We start from the raw sequence: 19,971 nt of genomic DNA, 5'->3' as shown, positions 1-19,971 counted from the left end.
CCCTCTATGCTTATCTCTTGAGACTGGCAGCATTCATGTTCTCCAGTGAGCGCTGCTGGGGGAAGAGCTACAACCTGCAGTGGCTGTGCAGTAAAGGTGAAAAGAATTCTTGGGAGAAAGTTATTTAAAAAAACCTTAAAATGGATTAATGTGGTGAACTTTGCAATCACCATCATGCTCACATGTGTAATCCTTTCTTTTTTAATTTTTTTTCTTTATGGACTTGCAAGTTGCTTCATCTGTGTCAGTAAGCAGAATTTAATTTTGTATGTTTTTACATTACTGATATACAAAGAGACAAAACTGACTAGCTTAGGTAGTATGTTTTACCATAAACAGACTTAAAAATGTTGCTGCTTGACTGAAAACATTGAGTATATTTAGACAAAAAGCAGAAAACCAAGTTATTCTTGGGTAGTTTCTCTGCAACAGTCACTTTCTACTTTATTTTTATTTTTAATATAGAACATAATATCAGATCTGTAGTAAAGGTTAATCTTGAATTTCATTTGTTATTTGTTCATATGATCATTTTAATCCCAGTCAGGTAAGTGACTGTGATATGATTTCAAGGGTTCAGGAATGCATAGATAAATTCATCAGAATATGAGAGTGATTATTTGGGGTTCCTTTTTGTCTGCTGAAGCAAACACAAAAGAAGTCTGTCATTTAAAAAATTGGTCATAAAATGCAAGTCATTGGTGCAGCAGGGTGTGGCAGCTGATTAAAGTGTACTGCTACTCCCTTTCCAGCATTCCAGTATACTACTATTCCTGATATTTCTCCTGAATTTTTTAGTTTGAAATACTGGAAGAGCTGGGAAAGAGTTATGAACAGCATTCTGAGAGCTGTTTTAGGTTAAAGAGGCACATGCGACTTTGGAGAGCTCCATAAAAGTGGAGTGAAAGTAAAAAATTCAGTTACATGTGTGATAAAATGAAATTAATATCTTCTTTCCTTTTCCATTCAGCATTCCATAAAATATTGAGAAATATGTCATATATTTATATACCTAAAATATGTTAAAGATATATCACAATCTGTTTTCATTCTTGAAAAAAATATAAACAAAAACAAAGAAAAGGGGGGGAGAAAGAAAAGCAGAAAAGATCACTTTTCTAACCCTTAATCACCAAGATAAATTGTAATAATTGGTTTGAGATTACACCTCTACCCATAACTGATCGAGACAATCTCTCATGTAATTAAGCATGAGTTACTAATTTTTTTATCTAGGTATACATTTATTCCTGATTACTAGGTTGGTAATTCTATGGTTATTTTAGTCATATAAACTGAAATATCTTTCCTTTTATCTGGTGTAACTGATTCTTGTAAATTCTTAGGGACTTATCTTTGAATATCTAAGACTGCATCTACCAATTTCTTTCAGTGCAAATGGACAGAGTGTGCACTGATCTCCCCTGTATTCTTGATTGCTAAAAGTGCTATGGATACTGTGCAGCCACAAGGAGGCAGAGAGAGGAAAACTTGTAAATGTCTGTGGTATTCTTATTTCCATTCCAGATCAAACAATTGTAAGCCAGAACTGTTCTCTTCTCTGTACCATTTCCCATATATTGTTCACTTAAAACAAGGAGTGAAGAAACATGGTTGAAAGTGGCTCATTTTTGTGTTGCAAAATGTTACCTCTCCTTATTTAAAAGCTGCTTTATATCAAAAATTATGTTGGCTCTTGTAAAATTAATGTGACATGGTACAAATATAACATTTATTAATTTTGCACATGTGGAATAAATACAATCTAGGGTGGGTGTTTTTCAGTTTCCTTCTCTTTTTTAATGTGTGCAAAATCTTGATCCTAGCCTTTAAAGAATATTCTGCCAAAGTTCTTTCTCCTCTTTTGCATTTTCAAAGTCTTTTAAATTTATTGAACAGACTAGATTGGATGTGAATTGTCCTCTGGAATGGTAGCACTCTTGGATGAGCTTACTATCCTTTGGAACAATGCTTTGCACAAAACTAAACACTGTGTAACCATAAAGTGTGAGACTTTTCCCTCGGCTTTCACCCTGATGTCTAAGGTTGAAAGCAGTAACTCACTGTGCATAAAAATAAAGATGTGGCTTTCTTCAGAAATTGCTCTGTCTGGGGACCTGACTCAAAGTTCCAGTCACCATGGTCACTGTGATTTTAGCTCTTGCCATGTTGCAGGGTGTGTGGCCCAGTGACTTAGACGGGGATCCTGAGAGGGATTGAGGTCCCCATTAGTGGTGGTTTGAGGGTAGGTGTGTGTACCAAGGAACAAATACCAACATATTTCAGCCTCTTGTGTGGCTCATTTTGCTTCCTGTAAGATATCTGTATATGAGTGTTAAGATGTGTATATATTATCAGTGTTTCCCTACCTCACAGGGGTGTTGTGAGGATAAATGTATGAAAAAGCCATTCTGTATTTGAGTTAAGCAAAATCTGAGTGTTGGAGCCAATCAATGACAAATTGTTGAAGGTGCATAGAGGAGCTGGAAGTTGAAGGATGATGTCGGGGGTTTTCTGACCATGTATTATTTAATAGGTTCTGGATTGTTTTGCCTTCTAGCTGTGGCATCTGAACATGATAATTGGGTGTGATGCAATTAACACTATTTAAATGTGCAGAACAAAATAGGAGTTCACTTTTGAGTCCCTATCCAGAGGAACTCAGGAAGTCCCGGGCTTGTTATATTGGGGATATTATTCACTTTGTTAATTTAGGTGAACTTCCTCATATCTGCTACCAAAATTCTGCCAGTTCTGGTTCTGATGTAGATTTGTGCAACTCAATATTCAATATGCCTTTTTTGCCTCTTTACCATACCTGCTCACCAGTGAGTGCACTGGGTTCCTCAGCTAGGGACAGACTTCTCTGTGGCACTCTGATTAAAAAGAGAAAAAGTAGGTTATGGAGAGGATGTTCACTCAGGTGCTCAATGTTTACCTGCTTTCTGTAAAGTGGTTGAGGGAAAGGAGATTCCTCAGAAATTATTGAATGCTCAGTATATGCCAATTATCTCTCCTTTTTCCTTCTCTCAGTGTCATAGTGGATGTTGTTAAAATGTTTGAATTGAGGCTTGGTGGAAAGGCATATTTGAGACACTGTCTTGGACTACCCATGCAGGAACTTCTGTCTGTTCACAAGCTATCCCTCCTTTTTCATATTTTTTTTAAATAAGTGGGATAGCTAACAAAGTTGATGTTGAATTTTTCATCATTGACTTTTGTAGCCGAAGTGTTCATTGGGATGAGTGAGGCTATTGAAAAGATCTTACAGCCGCTTTGCAGGCACAATTCCAAGCACTGGTTAGCTGTTCGAAAGTTGTGTTTGCAGTGTTGCTTACTGAAGACTCCAGATCTTTTGAAACTCACTGTAATTTTCAAAGCAAAATAGACATATTGATCATGCTAAGGCAATTTGTAATTCTGGGGCTTTTTGGAAGGCATTGATCTATTTGTAGTTGAAGAAGTGTATTAAGAACTGGGAGTATTTATGGACGTAACTGTGATAAACATTTTAGTTTTCTGTTGCTTATTAAGGCCAAAATGATTTGGACTGTTCTTCAAATGTATAAGAAAGCACTTTCTTATGCAGAGACAAATTCCTCATGGCATGCCTTAAAGTCCACATATCTTAAAGAAAACAAAACGAAAAGGGAGATTCTTTAAGAGATATGCAAGTTTTGTTTGGATGGTGATGGTTTGTGAAACACGTTAAAAATTCTTTCCCATAATGTCTTTTTCTTAGGGTATGTACATTAAGTCAACATATGATGGTCTTCATGTAATTACTGGGACAACAGAAAATGTAAGTATTGTTAATACTGTATGTTCAGACCTGGAAGCCTTTCTGACCTTACCTGTGGTTAATGCTTTCCCTTTGCTATACACTACATTTTGCTTGCAAACTTGCGCTGGTTGGCTGTTAAGGACCAATGGCATGTTGGACAGCAGAGATGCTTGTGCTTGTTTACCTCAGAATTGAAAGAGTTGTTCCCAGTTAAGGACCAAGAGAATCAGTCTTGATTTGTTCTTGCAAGACACTTAAAATGCTCTAGTTGATCCAGACAGGAAGCAGCTGTCTTGGAGTTTCTTTGCTCTGTGAATAAAAGATAAATGTCTACATTATATTTAGGCTGTTGTGCTGAAGTTTGCTGCAGTGTTAGACAAACAGCTTTTATATTTTCCATCTATCAAGCTTCATCTTTTAATAAATGAGTGCATGGAAATGGACATCCCTTCATATTGACAAATAACCATGTATTTCTGCATGAATTTCTGAGTAATGCCTATGGAAAGGAACACTTATTACCAGGGTACTAATTCTCACTGAAGGCATTAAAGAGCAAGTAAAACATAACAAGACTACATTTCAAAAGCCTTTGAAATACAACCTCCTTCCCTTGTACACTATATTTAGGGAACTGGCTGCCTGTTAGGAGTTGAGCAAAATTATAATTTTGGGGGAAATGCTTCTATCCATGGTCTTCAATTAATGTGGAACAATCACTAAACAACACTGAACTATTCCATAATGGTTTAGGCAATTCCTCTGAAAGATTTTGATGGCATTTTCTTAAAATGAAGCTGTCAGAAATGTTTGTTTTATCATGCTACTGTATCATCCTGTGGGAAGTGCAAACTACCTACATGACATTTACAGCTGCTGCATCTGATTTGCACTGAGGTTCTGTTAACATCTCAATAAAATAGGAATATTATTTTCATCCTTTCATAGGAGCTACAATCTGATAGCCTTTTTCCTTCCTGTTTTCTGCTGTGGGCAGAATATCCATGGGTCATAACCAATAGATAATACCTGTTGTAGAATTTGTGTGAATGTGACCTGTCTTGGAATAAAAAAAAAAAGTGAGGAATTTCAAGGAAAATAAAAATTCTAGAGAGTCAGGCCTACAGCTACAGACATCATTGGTGAAATTAGCAAAACTAAACAAACCAAACAGAACTGCAGTGGAACTTAGTCTAGAAAATATATGAAATAAAGAAAACAATTTTTACAGTTGAATCAAATTAAAGAAGGAGCAATTTCTCTCCATAACTTGCCAATGGGTTTAATTTCCCAGGGGCAAAGATAAAAATAAAATCCTAATGCATTCCCTCAAAACCCTTATCTTTTGTGATTCATGAATATAATTTAAAGCTATGTCAGGAAGCTTCAGTCATGATGACTCTTCTGCTGTTGTTACTGACTCTTTCACTCACTGACGTCCTGGAGGTGCTCACAGCAGACCAAGAAAGTGCACTCTGTTATCACGGGAAAAAGCTGCTGTGTGTTAAATTGTGAAAATGAGTAGTGCTTTAGAGAAGGAAGGGTGTCTCCTGCTTTTAAGAACACAGGTTCTAGCTGCTTTTTTTAACACACACACACACACACACACACACACACGCACAGTTTTGATTTTGGTGGATGGGAGGAAAAAGATCTGAGCAGCATGTCCAGAATAAGATCACAGTGGTGCACATGTGATCTGACCTGCTGGCCTTAACACATTTACTCTTTGCAGTACAGTTTAACTTATAGGAAACAAGAATCAAAATTCTCTTGCATTTCAACAAAAATCTGTGTCCTTTTAATTTCCGAGTCTTCTCTTCCACGTGAGACAGTGGCAGAATTTTCTGTCTGAATGATCCTGGAAAAGAACATGTGTCTGTATAAAACAGTGTCATGGTAGTGCTCTCCACATTAATATAAGAGAGTAGTTTTGCAATGACAGTTGTGTTTTTTGTGTCTGGCATTTGAGGTGTTTGATGTCCAGCTGCAAAGCCCGCAAGAGTTTGGATCTTGCTGTTTGGCATTAGGAGTCATCTCACCCAACACATTAACCCTGCAGATCAAAGCAGCTGAGCTCTGAAGCTTGGACTGAGAGAGAGCAGTGTTCTTACATGTCACTGCCCTGTAAGGGCTTCTTTCTGGTGGCCCTGTAGCATTAGAGCAAGCTGAGCTTTCCAGTTTGTGTCTTCTGTCTTTTGTTTGGAAGTAACAATCTACAGGGTGATTTGGTCCAACAAAATATTTTAGGTTCCTTGTTGAGTAGCCCATCTAGACCATGTTGGAGAGATTCTTTCAATTCACAAACTGAATGTGTCCTTCAAATAAGACCATTTTGTCCTTTGGTTTTCCAATTAAAAGAGCATTTTTCTAAAGTAATAGCATAGATGCAGTGCATCTCCAGCAGGACTGTGGCTTTGAAGGGGGAGCTCCCAGTGTTACCACTTACTGTGGTCTGGTTTGTTTTGCATGGTGCCCTTAGATCGCAGGGAAGAGAGGTTTTCAGAAGAAATACTACCAAAATTCCACTGTGAGCATGCAGCAATTGTGCTCCAGGGCTTCTATACTGGACTTGCAGACAGTGTGGGTATTCCAGGGGAATAGGAAAAGGATATTAACCCTAAAGGACAAAACTAAATCTATTCTAAAGCATAAATCTAAGCAGATTCTGGATAGCTTTTACTTATTGATGTTGATCCATCTCTTCAACTCCCTGTTGAACCGAATTACCAGCTAATGAGGACACAGTTGTGGTGTGGCACACTTTGTTCCTCCTGGTAGGACTTCATGAGTGGATTCTGTGCTTAATGATCAGCATAAACATCTAAAAAAGAAAGATCTTATTGATTTTCTCTGTTTTCCTCAATAGCCATGATAAAAGATACTGTTTTACAAGCAATTCTGGTTTTTTTACTGGAGAGGAAAAAGCAATAAGGAACAGGAGTTACAACCCCTTCATAAGACCACAGCCTTGACATATTTTTCTAAGTTTTTTTTTTACCTCACCTTATGTTTGAGGCATAATTGCAATGAGGCATTTTTTAACATTGACTTTTCCAGTTTGAAGATTCTCAGACCATGTTTTAATGTCTTGGCAAATTTGACCTGTTTTCTCAAGATTTAAGCTGCAAATGCTGAATACACTGTGAAGCAAAAGATGTATCATTATAAAGTCCTGAAGAGTTCAAGGGTAATGACACGGAATTCACTTGCATTTGCATTTTAAAAGTCTTAGCTGTAACTACATCTAAGCTAAAAGAGCTGTATTACATAGGAGGATTATAAAGATTTTAGAGGTATGAATGAGTAAGTGTGAGTAGTGAAATGGCAGACAGAGGACAGATTATTAGGACATAATCACCAGTGCTAAAACTTTTCCCCAGGTCACTCAGCCAATACCTTTATTGCTTAAACAGTGCCAAAATATCAATGCTGGTGTTCTTTATATAAAGTAAAATGATATTACCAGCCCTGTTTGATTTAGGATGTTCTGTGCAATGTCTGCTAGGATGAGTCATGAGTGACCCTTCTTTCAGCCTCTCATGTCTCTTGGATGTCTTTCATTTGTACACTGTTCTTAACTTAGGCCACGAATTATGTGCAATTGAACTGGAAAGTCATGGCTTAGCTGTGGGACATGTGTTTTGAATGGGGATGTATTACATAGGGTGTTACAAAAAAGTCCACATTTCAGGCCTGGAGCATTTTCTTTAGATGACCTGCTATCTCACCTGAAAATTAAATTAATTTCACTCCTTAACATAAAATTTGTAGCAGTTTTTTTTGGAAATCTGCTCCTGAGCAACATGTTTCCTTTGGGTTCTTTTTTCAAACTGTCAGCCTCACCTTCTGCTGTGGAGTCAATTAAGTGCCTTTTGGCGCCACACTATCGTGAGAAAAATTAAAGTGTGACTGAAAAACTGAAGGAATTTTTTTTCTGTTTGAACTTAGAGCTATTCCCCTCAGAAAACACTTGGTCTACTATAAAGAGAGAAGAAAAAGTTCATGGACCTTTCACTTTAATGAAGGAGGCGGTTTTTGTTGTGGTTTTTGTTTTTATTTGGGTTTTTTTTTGTTCTCACTGAGAATTTTTCTGAGGCAAAAGCAAAGTACAAAACTACTTTGCTTTTTTGAAAGTGTGATCACAGTAGGATTCTGGTGATAGTTGCATTTCTTTCACCCTAGTAGTGTTCCAAAACCACAGTTAAGATTAACTTACTTGCTCTTCCTAAATTGTACCTAACTCAATCTTCTCTTCTTGTGTGCTCTTTGCAGAACAGTAATTTACTAAGGCTCTCTGCAACATATTGAAATGTTGTAGAATAAAAAGACAATTTTATGAAATTTGTTTATGAAGAATAGTCAGCTAGTCTTGATAGGTTCAAAGTCAGCCAGAGACTGGGTTTTGAGACTTAAGATAAATCCAGCAGATTAAAGCCTTCTTTTGTCAGGATGAAATTCAGAAGAAATCCTTAGGACTCAGTTACCATATATATTCATACCTTTCTTAACATGTGATTTTATTGTGTAGAATAGTGAATATAATTTTTCTCCAACAAGACCGAACTGATTTATTAAATATTTATTTAATTCTGTATTTCACAGTAGAATGTCTATCAATCTAACCTGATTTACATAGCTTAGCAATCATACTGCTGAAAGAGAGATGATGACCGGTAAGACCTGTATTCTTGATCATCTCTTTTATTTTAAATTCAGTCACCTGCAGATCGGTGCAAGAAAATCCATGCTGGGGATGAAGTGATTCAAGTTAACCACCAAACTGTGGTATGTATAACTATGTTCTGTGTCAATTGGAGATAGAGGTGTTGGGGCACATTAGCATGTGTAGAGAAGAATTGTGTAGAAAAATGTGTTTTTATAAATCATTATTTCTTCTAACATCTAAATTTTCCTTTTTTTCTTTTGAAACGACATATTTCTTAAGTCTTTAGCTAAACCCTGATCATCTGAGCGTTACAGGAAATATCATGTTAGGCTAAATATCTGTGGCTTGGGAGATCTGTTAGGCTGATTTCTGCTTGCCCATGCACAAGTTGGTTTAAGTGTAATGGAAATTTTGGTTGAAGGGATGCAGGGAGTTGGAAATATTGTGCCCTTGTGGGTTTAATGTCAAGAATGCTTCCTGGACACTGGAAAACTTACTGCTTTCCAAACATAATGGAAAGTGTAGAGTGTGATTTTTAAGAAAACAAGCATGTGAAATTCCCATAGGGGTACATAGGGTGGTTGACTTAATTTAAAGACAGGTTTTAAACTTAGAACTTAAAATTAAACAAACCTTTCAGATATGATAGTCAAGAAAACGAATACCATGCAAATTGCTCTTTATGGGAACAGATACTAGTTAATGCCTGGTGATTTTATTTAGGATTAGTGAACTGTTAAAATTAATTTACCTTTTCCTAAGGTAAGGCTTTTTAAGAGAAAAGGTGGACTTACAATATGGATCGCAGCTGTTCTTTTTCCAAAGTATGAAGTTTCTTGAGAGTAGTGGAAGTCAATATATGGTATTAGTGCAGCAGCCATTTGTTCAAAGTTGTGTTTTGCCATTCCATATGGGGCTCCACTTCCAGCTTTAAGCCATTGTACATCATGTCAGCTCCTCTACACAGATTAGGATATTTCACTATACCTTTCAGTTAAGTTTGAAATCAAATAAACTGTACATATGTTGACCTTAACAGATAAGAAGCTATCTTTGGAGCTGTGCAATGTAAATTGATAAATCTGAGCAGGTCAGGGTGAATTGTAATACTGTTTTGGCCATACAGCTTCTTTGTAAGTGTTGAATCCTATGATTACTTTTCATGTACAGTTGGTGACTAATTTCTCTGGTTTTCTGCACTAAGGGAGCTTATGACATCAATTTAATTTGAAAAACATTTTAGAGCATTATTATTTTGGCTATTAAAATGCATACACATCTGAAGAAGCACATCATTAAACATTCAGTACTAGCTAGCTATTTTTCCCCAAAATTTCTGATGGCGCTGTAAAGTTGCCTTGTCAACTTGAAAATTTCCAGTTGGCTAGGTATTTATTCTGGTTTTCTTAGCACATCTACACTGCATTTATTCGATGGAAAAATCAAATTCTTAACTCTAACACTACCAGCAATGTTTTGACTAGCCTTAAGAGGAGCTTTCTTACCTACATGGATAGAATATTTAATGAAGGATTTGAGTGTCTTGGCTTTTGCAAAAGTGAAATACTTTCAGAGGCACAGAGAAAAGTAGTTGTATTTCTAGGGAAAAGGACCATAGAGAGCTAAGATAAACTTAGTTTAAATGGTAAATATATATATATAGTAATAGACTAAACCACACATTTACTTATGCTTTTCTTTGTTGTACCAACAATATAATTGAAACAGTTGTCACCATTGATATTGTACACGATGTATACAAATAATTTTCTTGTGTTCTAGTGTTAATTTTCCACAGTGAAAGTCAACTAGGATTTTCTTAGAAATCTGATAGTACCTCCCATGTTACCTTTGCAAAAGTACACTGCATTCACTCTACAGTTTTAAAAAGCCCAAATATTTCATTTTTTCTATAGATTCTGCAGAATCTGATAAGAATCTAAGTAAATAATTTTTTACTCCAGCCTCTGTCATGAGGAATTTACTATCCAGTTCTAGGAATCTGTTTTCTGGGAAGAGGTGTTACTCCTTACACTGAGTCTTGGTTAGGAGATAAATAATTCTGAAGATACTACATTTTGTTTTTACTGTGTATTGATTTTTTTTCACACTTGATATACTACTCACCAGCAGCAGATACAGGACAACTTGCTGCCTGTAACTTATCATACATATCATATGTACATATCATATGTAACTCATCATACTTATATCACTAGTACTGACCATAGAAATAACTGATTAAATTTTTTAAATATCTAATTCTAAAGCTGTAGGGAAGTGTTATTCACATGTAGCTGTTATTAAGGTCGTGTCTTGTAAATGAGGACTCAAAATATATTAAAAAAAAAATCTTAACTTTAATTTCTTTTGAAGTCCCTTTTTAAAAAAAATTCTTCAGTTATTTCAGTGTATCTATCTGTCAAATTAAAGTTAATGTCTATCTTTTGTACTTTATATTTCAGAGAGTAAATACAAATATGAGGAAGAGAAGTTCCATACAATTGGTTTAAAAATCCAACTTGTTAGATAATACTTTTTACAAGAGTCCCATTGTAATAACTACGAAAAGGCTGCTTTTTCAGAAAAATGATGATTTTCATTATGCATGTCCTAATACTGGGTGTCAAATAGTTGTAAGTTATTTATTGACATCCTCTGCTTGTAGTGATGCTTAAACTTTGTAGTATTTCATTTGGCAGTGAAATCAAAGAATTCCAAGTGATTATTTTGATTGTTTGCTATTCAATATAAAACACGCATAACAGGATTATTCCATTTGTTGCTGGCAGGGTGTTTGGACTGTTGGAATCTTCTAAATTTAAAAAAAAACAAAACTGATTAGGCCTAAAGTCAGTGAAAAGTTACTGTTCAGAAAATTGTTCTTTAAATAGTGGTTTCTTGAGGTTAAATAGCTATGTGGATCTTCTGTGTCAGTTTTGCCTTACAGGACAGATCTGTTCTTCAGTAGCTCTGTAACTCTCTCCAACATGAGAAAGTCAGGACCTGTTAGATCCAAGTCCAGAGGACATCACAAAGATGATCCCAAGGCTGGAACACCTCTCCTATGAGAGCAGGCTGAAAGAGTTGGGGTTGTTCAGCCTGGAGAAGAAAAGGCTTTGGGGAGATTTTGTAGAACCTTCCCAAGGTGACTTTTTACGAGGGCCTTTATTGATAGGCTAAGGGGAATACCTTTAAACTGAAAGAGGGAAGTGTATATTAGATGTTAGGAAGAAGTTCTTTGCTGGGAGGCTTGTACAGGACTGGAGAAAGCTACCCAGAGAAGCTGTAGATGCCCCATCCCTGGAAATGTTCAAGGCCAGGTTGGACAGGGCTTTGAGGGGTTGTCTCTGCCCATGGCAGGGGGTTTGACACTAGGTGATCTTTTAAGGTCCCTTCCAACCCAAATGATTCTGTGATTCTATGACTCTTCTGTTAAGATTCAGAGGATTTAGACAATGTCTTCTAAAATTCCCTGCAAATTTCATCCTTAATCTTTTTTAAAAGCCTGGTGTCTAAAATATTTCCAATGTGAAGAAACAAGCAAAAACACTTCCTCATTTGGATATTTCAGAATTTGCACTGTACTGCAGTACTCATGTTTCTGCCCATATAAAATTCAAAAGCCTATTTTGGCTCAAGATAGTCCTTTCTTTAACCAACTAAAAGTACAGGACACGATATTATTGCTTAAATGAATTAGTACTCTCCACAGTATTCTTTCTGGTTGCATCAGTGATAAACAGTAGAAAAAATACTCCAAGCAGAGATGTACAGACTCAGGATGCTATAGGATTCTTGATTAACAGTCTGTTCTTGTGTTTCTTTATTTTGGAGCATATTTGGCACATTGCATATACTTTGAATACCAGTATGATATGACTTATGGATTGAATACACATTTGATATGACCTGATAGACTTGTGGATTCCCAAAATTTGTGTTGGCTAAAACTCATCAGAAGGTACATAAATATTGATGGTGGGAAAAAGTAGGTGACTGGTCAGTTATCAATCTGTTGCATGTAGAAGCTGGTAGTTTTAGTTAGAATTGGTTTTTTGGCATCTTGTAGTAGATAACACTTGGCTTTTATACAGCAGATTTCTTACTGTGGAAACTCCAGTGTGCCAAACCAAGACCACATAGTTGACTTACTGGAACTCTTTTTATATTTACAGTACAAAAACTTAGAGGATATTTTGCTAAAATTCCTCTGAAACTTGACAGATACTTTTACAAGATCATACCTTGCTTTGTTGGAAGAGTGTACTTTTAAGGATATGATGCCCTTCTAGATACTCATCCAAAATTAAATCTTTGTTTAGGAAAATGGAAAAACAGTACTGTACAATTAGTGAGGAAAGACTTCTACAGAATGTCTTAGGATTGTTTTGGGAGATGGTAAATTCCAGCTCATAGGAAACTTGGGGTGCATGTGAATCTTTGGAATGTATGCACCCAAAATGGAGTTTGCAGTAGATGGCTTCTTATTTTGGGAGGACAATCAAACAAAACACCTCTAAGTACAAAAACTATGTTGCAAATATTTGTTTTTTCTGCACTGTTTCAGATCCAGCTAGGCTTTTGTGAGCACAGTTATTTCATTTATGGCCTTGTTAACTTGGCTTCTAATGAGGCAGTGTTTCTAAAGAGGCTTAGTGGGGAGTGGGCTGGAGCAGTGATGCCTTGAGAAGCTCCCTGGAACAGAGGCTAGAGAGTGTTAAAGGAATAAAGTAGGTATTTATTAAAAGGCCTTCAAAGGATACACCTTGGGCAGTACAAGAGCCTGGCCGAGGCTACGCCCAAGCCTAGCCTTGGGGTCATGACTTTTCACACTTTTATAAGTTTCGGTCCATTTACATACTGGGTTGAATTGTCCAATTACTTCAGGTTATGAAATCCTGTCCTTCCAGACTGCTCTCCTCAATTCATTGATGTTTGTACCTTTTGGGCCTGAAGCTGCAACGATGTCCTTGGTTCTCAGGCTGAAAAAGGATTGTTTTGTCTGACTAAACTGAAGAGAACCTGCTAACACCTGATATGAAGCTCAGAGTTATATACTAATGCAGTACAGAATCTGGAAAATATGAAAGCTAAAATGTAAGGCATCAATAGTACAAGGGAGGGGACAAGCCAGGACAGTCAAAACTTTTAACATAAGATGTTTGACACTTTATACAACTTCCATTCACCACATCTTTATTTAAAGCAGTACTTTCATTTTCTTATGATACTTCACTTGAAAAAAACGCCGTGCAGCAAGATCATAAAAGTTCAAGGGACATAAGCTTTTTTGTTTGATTTCCTTCAGTCGCTGTCAGGCATGTGCTTTTATGGAAGAGGAGATAGAGGAACAGCTCCCACATCATGCTTTTAATTCTCTCTTAATTATTGGGTTTTCTCTGTTTATAGAAGTTTGGTAAATGTTGACACAAATATTCAGTTTTAAAGGTGAATGTGATTTACATTTAAAGGATTTTTTAGGGCTGTCCAGAAATGTTCATGGAAGTCATTATGGAAGTAACCTAGTTCTGTAGAGCTCTGTCCTAAACTCTTTGTAGTTTGCCAGGATAAGGGGTCCATACTTTCTGGCAATTGTAGTCTGTCCTTTAACCACCCTCTCAAAATTTCAGTATAATTCCCTATCCTGTTTTTACAATCTCTGTAAGTATTGTGTAGTACTGAAAAAGGAACTAAATTGCCATGACCCCTTCAAAAGAAAAAATATTTTTTGTCAATTCTCTTTACCATGGAATTTGTCTTGAGACTATATGGTGTTATTTATGTTATCTTTTATACATAGTTGTGCAGTTACCCACAAATATATTATTTTATGTTGCCTATGTCAGGGAAGTGTGGTATTGCAGAAACAAAATGTGTGAGAGAACATGATCTTTCATTTCCCCGTGGGAACAAATGCTGGATGCTCTTGTCCATGCAATCTCTTTCCAGTTGATCCCTGGGGATCACACACCACTTTGATGAGCCCAGGCTCATTCTTATGTAAATAGGGTGTTGTGCCAGTGTGGGCATTTAGTTGCACTTCTATCTGTGGCAGGACAGAACAGCCTGCAAACAGGTCGCTGTCACATCTGCGTTAGAACAGTATAAGCTTTGGCCAGCCCATGCTGCTTCACGCTTCTGCCAAACTTTAAATAATTTTCCGTATTAAATTTTCACACTTAAGCACACCTGTGTCACGTTCAGTGGAATTTCATTTGCAGCAGAAAGCCACTGCTGCCATTCAGCAGCTACCTTCCTCCTAGATGGTAACAGAACTAAACTATGTCAGTTTTTCTACTTTAATTTAAAGTCAATCCAGTTGTCTTAGATACAAGCATTAAACCTGGTTGACTGTGCCCAAGAATGGAAAGGGAACACTGTCAGTGTCACTCAAAAATCACAAATGGTTATAGAAACTGCTCCTTACTGCCTCTGGCTTTGTGAGTGGCACCTTTGGTCCTGTAGCCTGGCACTGGCATCCCACATCCAGGGTGCTCTTAGTTCTGTGCTCCAGAGCACCTGGTCCGACCCTCTGCTGCAGTTTGGTGCACTAGAATATGTGCTGGGCATGGTAAGCCTCATCTGTGGGATTGGTTAGAACTGGTGGAGCTGTGAACAGTAAAGGCCTGACGGGTTGGCATTGCTGTGAGTCCTTTCAGGAAGTTCTTTCAAGAAGTTGGCGCAACAAGAGATGCTCATCATCTCATATGGCTGGGACGTGGCTTCAGTACCCATACACTGTATTTCTAGAGGTATTCCCTCCCAGCTGATTGTGGTCTTGCTCACCAAATGCCATTTGCTATGTCCTACAGCTCACTCAAAACCAGATTTCTTTTATTCTGTCCTGGCTGTACCCCAGAATGGACAACTCTATTGCTAATGAGGCCTGGTACTTTACTTGTGTGATTATATGAACATACAGGGACAAGATTCATATTGAATTCTTAAATTATTTTTCTTTTTGGGGAAAAAATTTAATTTGTAATTGTGGACATAGACTGTTCTGTACAGCTGCTGTTTGGGAATACACACCTGGGCTGACTTTCAGGCACCAAAGTATCTTTTGAAAGCAGTGTAATTATAGTAAGAAATCCTCTGCAGATACCAGTTGACTTTTTCTGTGAGTGTCACTGGTGGGCCTTCATAGTGTCACCACTGGCAATAGCCACATTTCTGAGTCCATATCCAAGCCTAGTATTTTTATACAAGCTATACTTAGGACTGTACTCCTGGGGATGTAAAATTGCTAAAAACTGCTGCAGTATTCTTTGGAGCATTTTTGTGACCTAATTGATAAATTCAGCTTTCTGCACAGAACACACTGGAAGATGATGTATTTTCATGGTTTTATTTTTTAGAAGGTTTATTCTGTTTTGCTTTTTTTTCCCTACATGGTAGCATTTCCATAGGAAAAAAATCCTCGAAGTGGTGCTGTAAATGGTATTAATATTTTCAATATAAATATTGAAAGACAATATGCTGCCAAAATGTTTTGCTGATAAAAATTATTTTCATATTCTCAGTAGTTGCTACTGGCTACAAATCTTGGTACAATTTGTATTTCCAGGCAGTTTAAATTAAAATTTTAAAAGTATGTTCTCTATAGTGAGAATACTGTAAATTCTGCAGTTAAAATGGTTATTTCAGAATATATAATTGCAGTATTTTTTTATGCCAGGTAGCACATATTAAGTAGAATTAGCATTTTCTATTGTTAACATCTTTTATGCCTGTAGAACAGAATACAGATTATATACATCTTTTTGTGTCATAAGAAGAGGTTAAAAAGGCTTACTGTTAGTGTATGCTCAGGTGTGTGTATTTGGAAAGGAAGGCAGGTATTATTCTGCTGCTAATAATTTCCTTTCAACTGAGGTTGCTGAAAATTGAAGTACACTGTAGAAAAGATGATGAAAGCTAAAGGAGGGTTGTCTTCAGTGTTGTGCATATTAACACAACTGACATTACAGTTGTGCACAGCCTGGACCACATAGGAGTTAGGATGGAATAAATTTGAATACTTCTATGCCTTGTGCAGGTAGCAGCTGTGTACATGACACAGCTGATCTTCAGGTGCCAGCCTGATCTTCTGTTGCATAATCTGTTGTCTTATTCTGATGAAATTAGGAGCTAACTGTGAGGAAGTGTAAGACAGTGATAGTTGTTGTAAAAATAGATCAAAACAGTAAGAAAGGCAAACCCATGCTCCCATGGGAGGAAAAATAAAGCAAGGGAAATTCTATTATTTGAGTAGATGTACTGTGAGCATGTAAATTTTTATTTTTAAAAAATTCAGTAGTGGATTCAAACAACTCAGTGGCTTGAACAGAGTACATATCTATGGCTGATTATTGTAATGGAAGTAAAATGAAAAAAAAAAAAAGCTCTGTAATGACTAAATAATTCCTGTATTTTTAAGACAAATTCTTTTAACTCCATTTCCCTGTCCTGCCTTTAGCTAAGTAATGCTGCATAAGTTTGCAGCTCACTTACTGGCTTATTTTGGATTTGGATTTTTTTTCAAGTTGCTTGGTCATTAGTGACTTCAAGTATTTTATTTTTTTTTTTTTTACATTTTCTATGTACATGTCTTAATTTATTTACCCTTTATGAATTCAGTCTCAAGAAACATCTGCTTCAAGTACCCTTGAAGGTACAGCACTTTAGCTGGGGATCTCAAGCAGTTTATTTATACACTGAAAAGCTGGGGGAGGTCAAAGACTCACTGGAATAATTCTAAAGTATTAAGTTTTGATAATATAAATCTAATCTGAAAGAAATTATATATGTGTATGCATGTATATTTTTACATATGTTTATTGTTGTAATTCCAGGACAAGCATTTGGGGATGAGACTGTGCAATGCACACACACATAAGTCAAATTCCCATGGTGAAATGAAGCACAGGGCCACAAAAATGAGTTCTTGTAAGGCAGATGTGGCTGGGGGTTAATACTGCAGGGTCACTCCTGAAGAGCACATTCCTTATGCTGCATGAAGTGTGGAGAACTTGGCTCTTCCTCTCCCCTGAGGAAGGGGGAAGCCATCCACATCCATCCTGCAGCTTAATCTGTGAGAAAGCAGGGAATAACCCAGTCTGCCTAAATCCTGCCTGAGCCTCCAGCTCCTGCCACCAGCTTTTTGTGCCTGCTTAGATATTTATCAGCACTTGAGTTTTCTTAGCATTCACCAGAGGCCACCCAAGGGTGCTGAAATGCCTCTTCTTAGGCTGGGGAGCTACTGTCCTTTGCCAGAAGCCCTGCTGGGCTCTCCATATATTTCTTAGAAACTCTTGGAAATGAGGCCAAGCAAGGACTCTGGTGGCAGCACCTTTGTTCATAAGAGTTTAATTTCTGTGTCCTTGCTGAAGACAAAGGCCTGCTCATCACAACAGGGCTCCCAGATCCTGCTCTCTGCAGTGTGTGTTATTTGTATTGTATTTATATTACACAAAAAAGTGGTGTCTGGGAACTGGGACCAGAGGCCTCATTTCCCATATCCCAGTGCAAGGACCTAAAGGTTTCTTGCCTGTTGTATGACTAGGGTTTGTGCTTGCATAGTCCCATCAGCACAGTGCTTTGCCCCCATGGAAGTTATGCACATCTTGGTGCTTGAGACATCTTTGTATTTGAAAGACAGAGTTTAGTCCTTCTGAGGATAAATAGTGCTGAGATCCATGTTCTGAAACTAGATGGAGGGTTGAGTGAAAACCTTCCAAACTGCCAGTAGCTGTCTTTTCTGGTTGTCTGTGCTCCTGGTTGAAGAGACAGGTGCCTTATTATTGCCACACTGCAGACAGCCAGTCACTGCAGGTACCTGAGTGAAGGAAAATGCTTTGAATTTCAGAGGTACAAAAATCTGAACTGGAACCAACCCCATTTTTTAGAGCCATACTCTAAAATGGGGAAATGACACCCTTCTTCCTCAGAAATTGTACCTAGTAACTGACCTTTATGTCTGTAAAAAATGTAATCAAACCCATAAAGTTGGAGTCTGCTCTTGCAACAAATATGCTCATTTATTTGTTCTAGGATGTTGTACTAGCAATGACTCAAAAGCAAAACAATGGGGTAGCTATGAGCTGAAGGTTGATTGTATCAGTACAAAACGAAAGGTAAGCATTGCTATTAAACAGTGTCCAGGCTTCATTGCAAATCAGATTCTCTGTTTCTGGATAAATCAAATTTTTAGTTGCCCCATGGATAATACAGATGGTTGCCTTCTTATACTGAGGTGCTCTGTAGTCATGTTACTAATATTTTCAAGTTGTTGAATTATGGTGGTACTTTGCTGTACTTGTGGAAGTTAAGCTGTGGTTCAGATACATGTTTTGACAAGGAAATGTGTTTAGGGCAGCTTAATGAGAAATAGTGATTTCTGCACTCAACTCAATTTGATCCTAACTTAGTTCCTTCTTGAGAAAGTCTCTTAATTGTGATCTTTAGTGTACATAGCCAAAAATGAATTTAAAAATCACTTATTTTATGGTTTGGTGGTAGTAAGCAAAAGTTTTAGTGAAATATCAGGAATTATTCAAGTAAGAGATGTGATATTTTTTTCAATCCACTTTACATACAAACTGTATTGTTGTGACTTTGGGCAATGATACAGTGCAGTATGATCAGTGACATTTTAAGGATGCACAGAACTGACTTTTAACATTGAATTAGAATTGCATTGATTTAAATAATGTAGCCAAGATACTCTTTAATTAGAATTGCAGCCTATGCAATCACAATATTATTAACCTCTCCTCTTTGGGAGAAAACCATTATGCAAGAGCGGATGCTATTATCGTGCTAGTTTAAGAGCCTGGATAAATCCCTGAAAAGACATCTCCTGCTCTCCTGACACTGCTTCCCCTACTGCATAGAGATACAGCTTTCATATCTGTGATGGTCCATGCTGTAAACATCATTTTGTGGTTTCCTCACCAGTTACATTTTCTGGAGACAGAAGACCTATGGCTTTCTATTAATTTTTTGCCTTTTCAGGCATCTGCAGGGAAGGGAAGAAGATACTTGCTACTAACATTTGTTTCATGGGGCTAGCAGCTGACTGCCCTTGTTTCTGGCCAGTGTTCATGGAAAGCAGTCTGGTAATTTAACAGCATGATGCTGTTGAATTTCTTGTCAGATTCTGAGTTGCTTAACAATGTGCTATGTTTGATATTTGTTATTTGAAGTGCAGTGTTGGGGTTTTTTTTCTTGTGCGCTATTTTTTTTTCATTAAATGCAAGATGGTGTTTGATATGGAAGTCTTAAAAAAACTTATTTCTTAAGGTGAATGCACTTTTGCTCCTATAAATTGTTCAGGTTTTTTAGCTGAAGAGTGAGTAAAAGTTGAAGCCAGAAATGTTGATAAGTCAAAGTACTCTGGGTGCATACAACTAATTACAGGCAGCATTGAAATAAAAAGAATTTTGGTGATCTTCCCAGTCCACCAACTTTTTCAAATTAGACACTAGAGTGGATTTTGCATGTTCGCATAGTTAGAAAATGCCTTAGCGGATTA

General features: G+C 37.1%; 1 protein-coding gene across 8 annotated transcripts in view; it reads left to right on the top strand.

Moving 5' to 3' along the window:
* CNKSR2 (connector enhancer of kinase suppressor of Ras 2) overlaps nucleotides 1–19,971 on the top strand; it is a 205,561-nt gene that overhangs the window by 86,658 nt on the left and 98,932 nt on the right. For 6 of the 8 annotated variants that reach the window (XM_064407495.1, XM_064407493.1, XM_064407494.1 and 3 more), the window contains exons 7-8: nucleotides 3,743–3,802; nucleotides 8,504–8,572. The exons of 1 other annotated variant lie outside the window; for it this stretch is intronic. In XM_064407495.1, the coding sequence (XP_064263565.1) occupies nucleotides 3,743–3,802; nucleotides 8,504–8,572 (129 nt within the window). The remainder of the gene's footprint in view (nucleotides 1–3,742; nucleotides 3,803–8,503; nucleotides 8,573–19,971) is intronic. One more of the 8 variants, XM_064407492.1, reaches the window with a different exon arrangement.

The sequence above is a fragment of the Passer domesticus genome, chromosome 2, assembly GCF_036417665.1.
Source record: "Passer domesticus isolate bPasDom1 chromosome 2, bPasDom1.hap1, whole genome shotgun sequence".
Classification (NCBI taxonomy): Eukaryota; Metazoa; Chordata; class Aves; order Passeriformes; family Passeridae; genus Passer; species Passer domesticus.
Note: the sequence above shows the minus strand (reverse complement) of the source record. Positions and strands in the feature narration are given on the sequence as shown.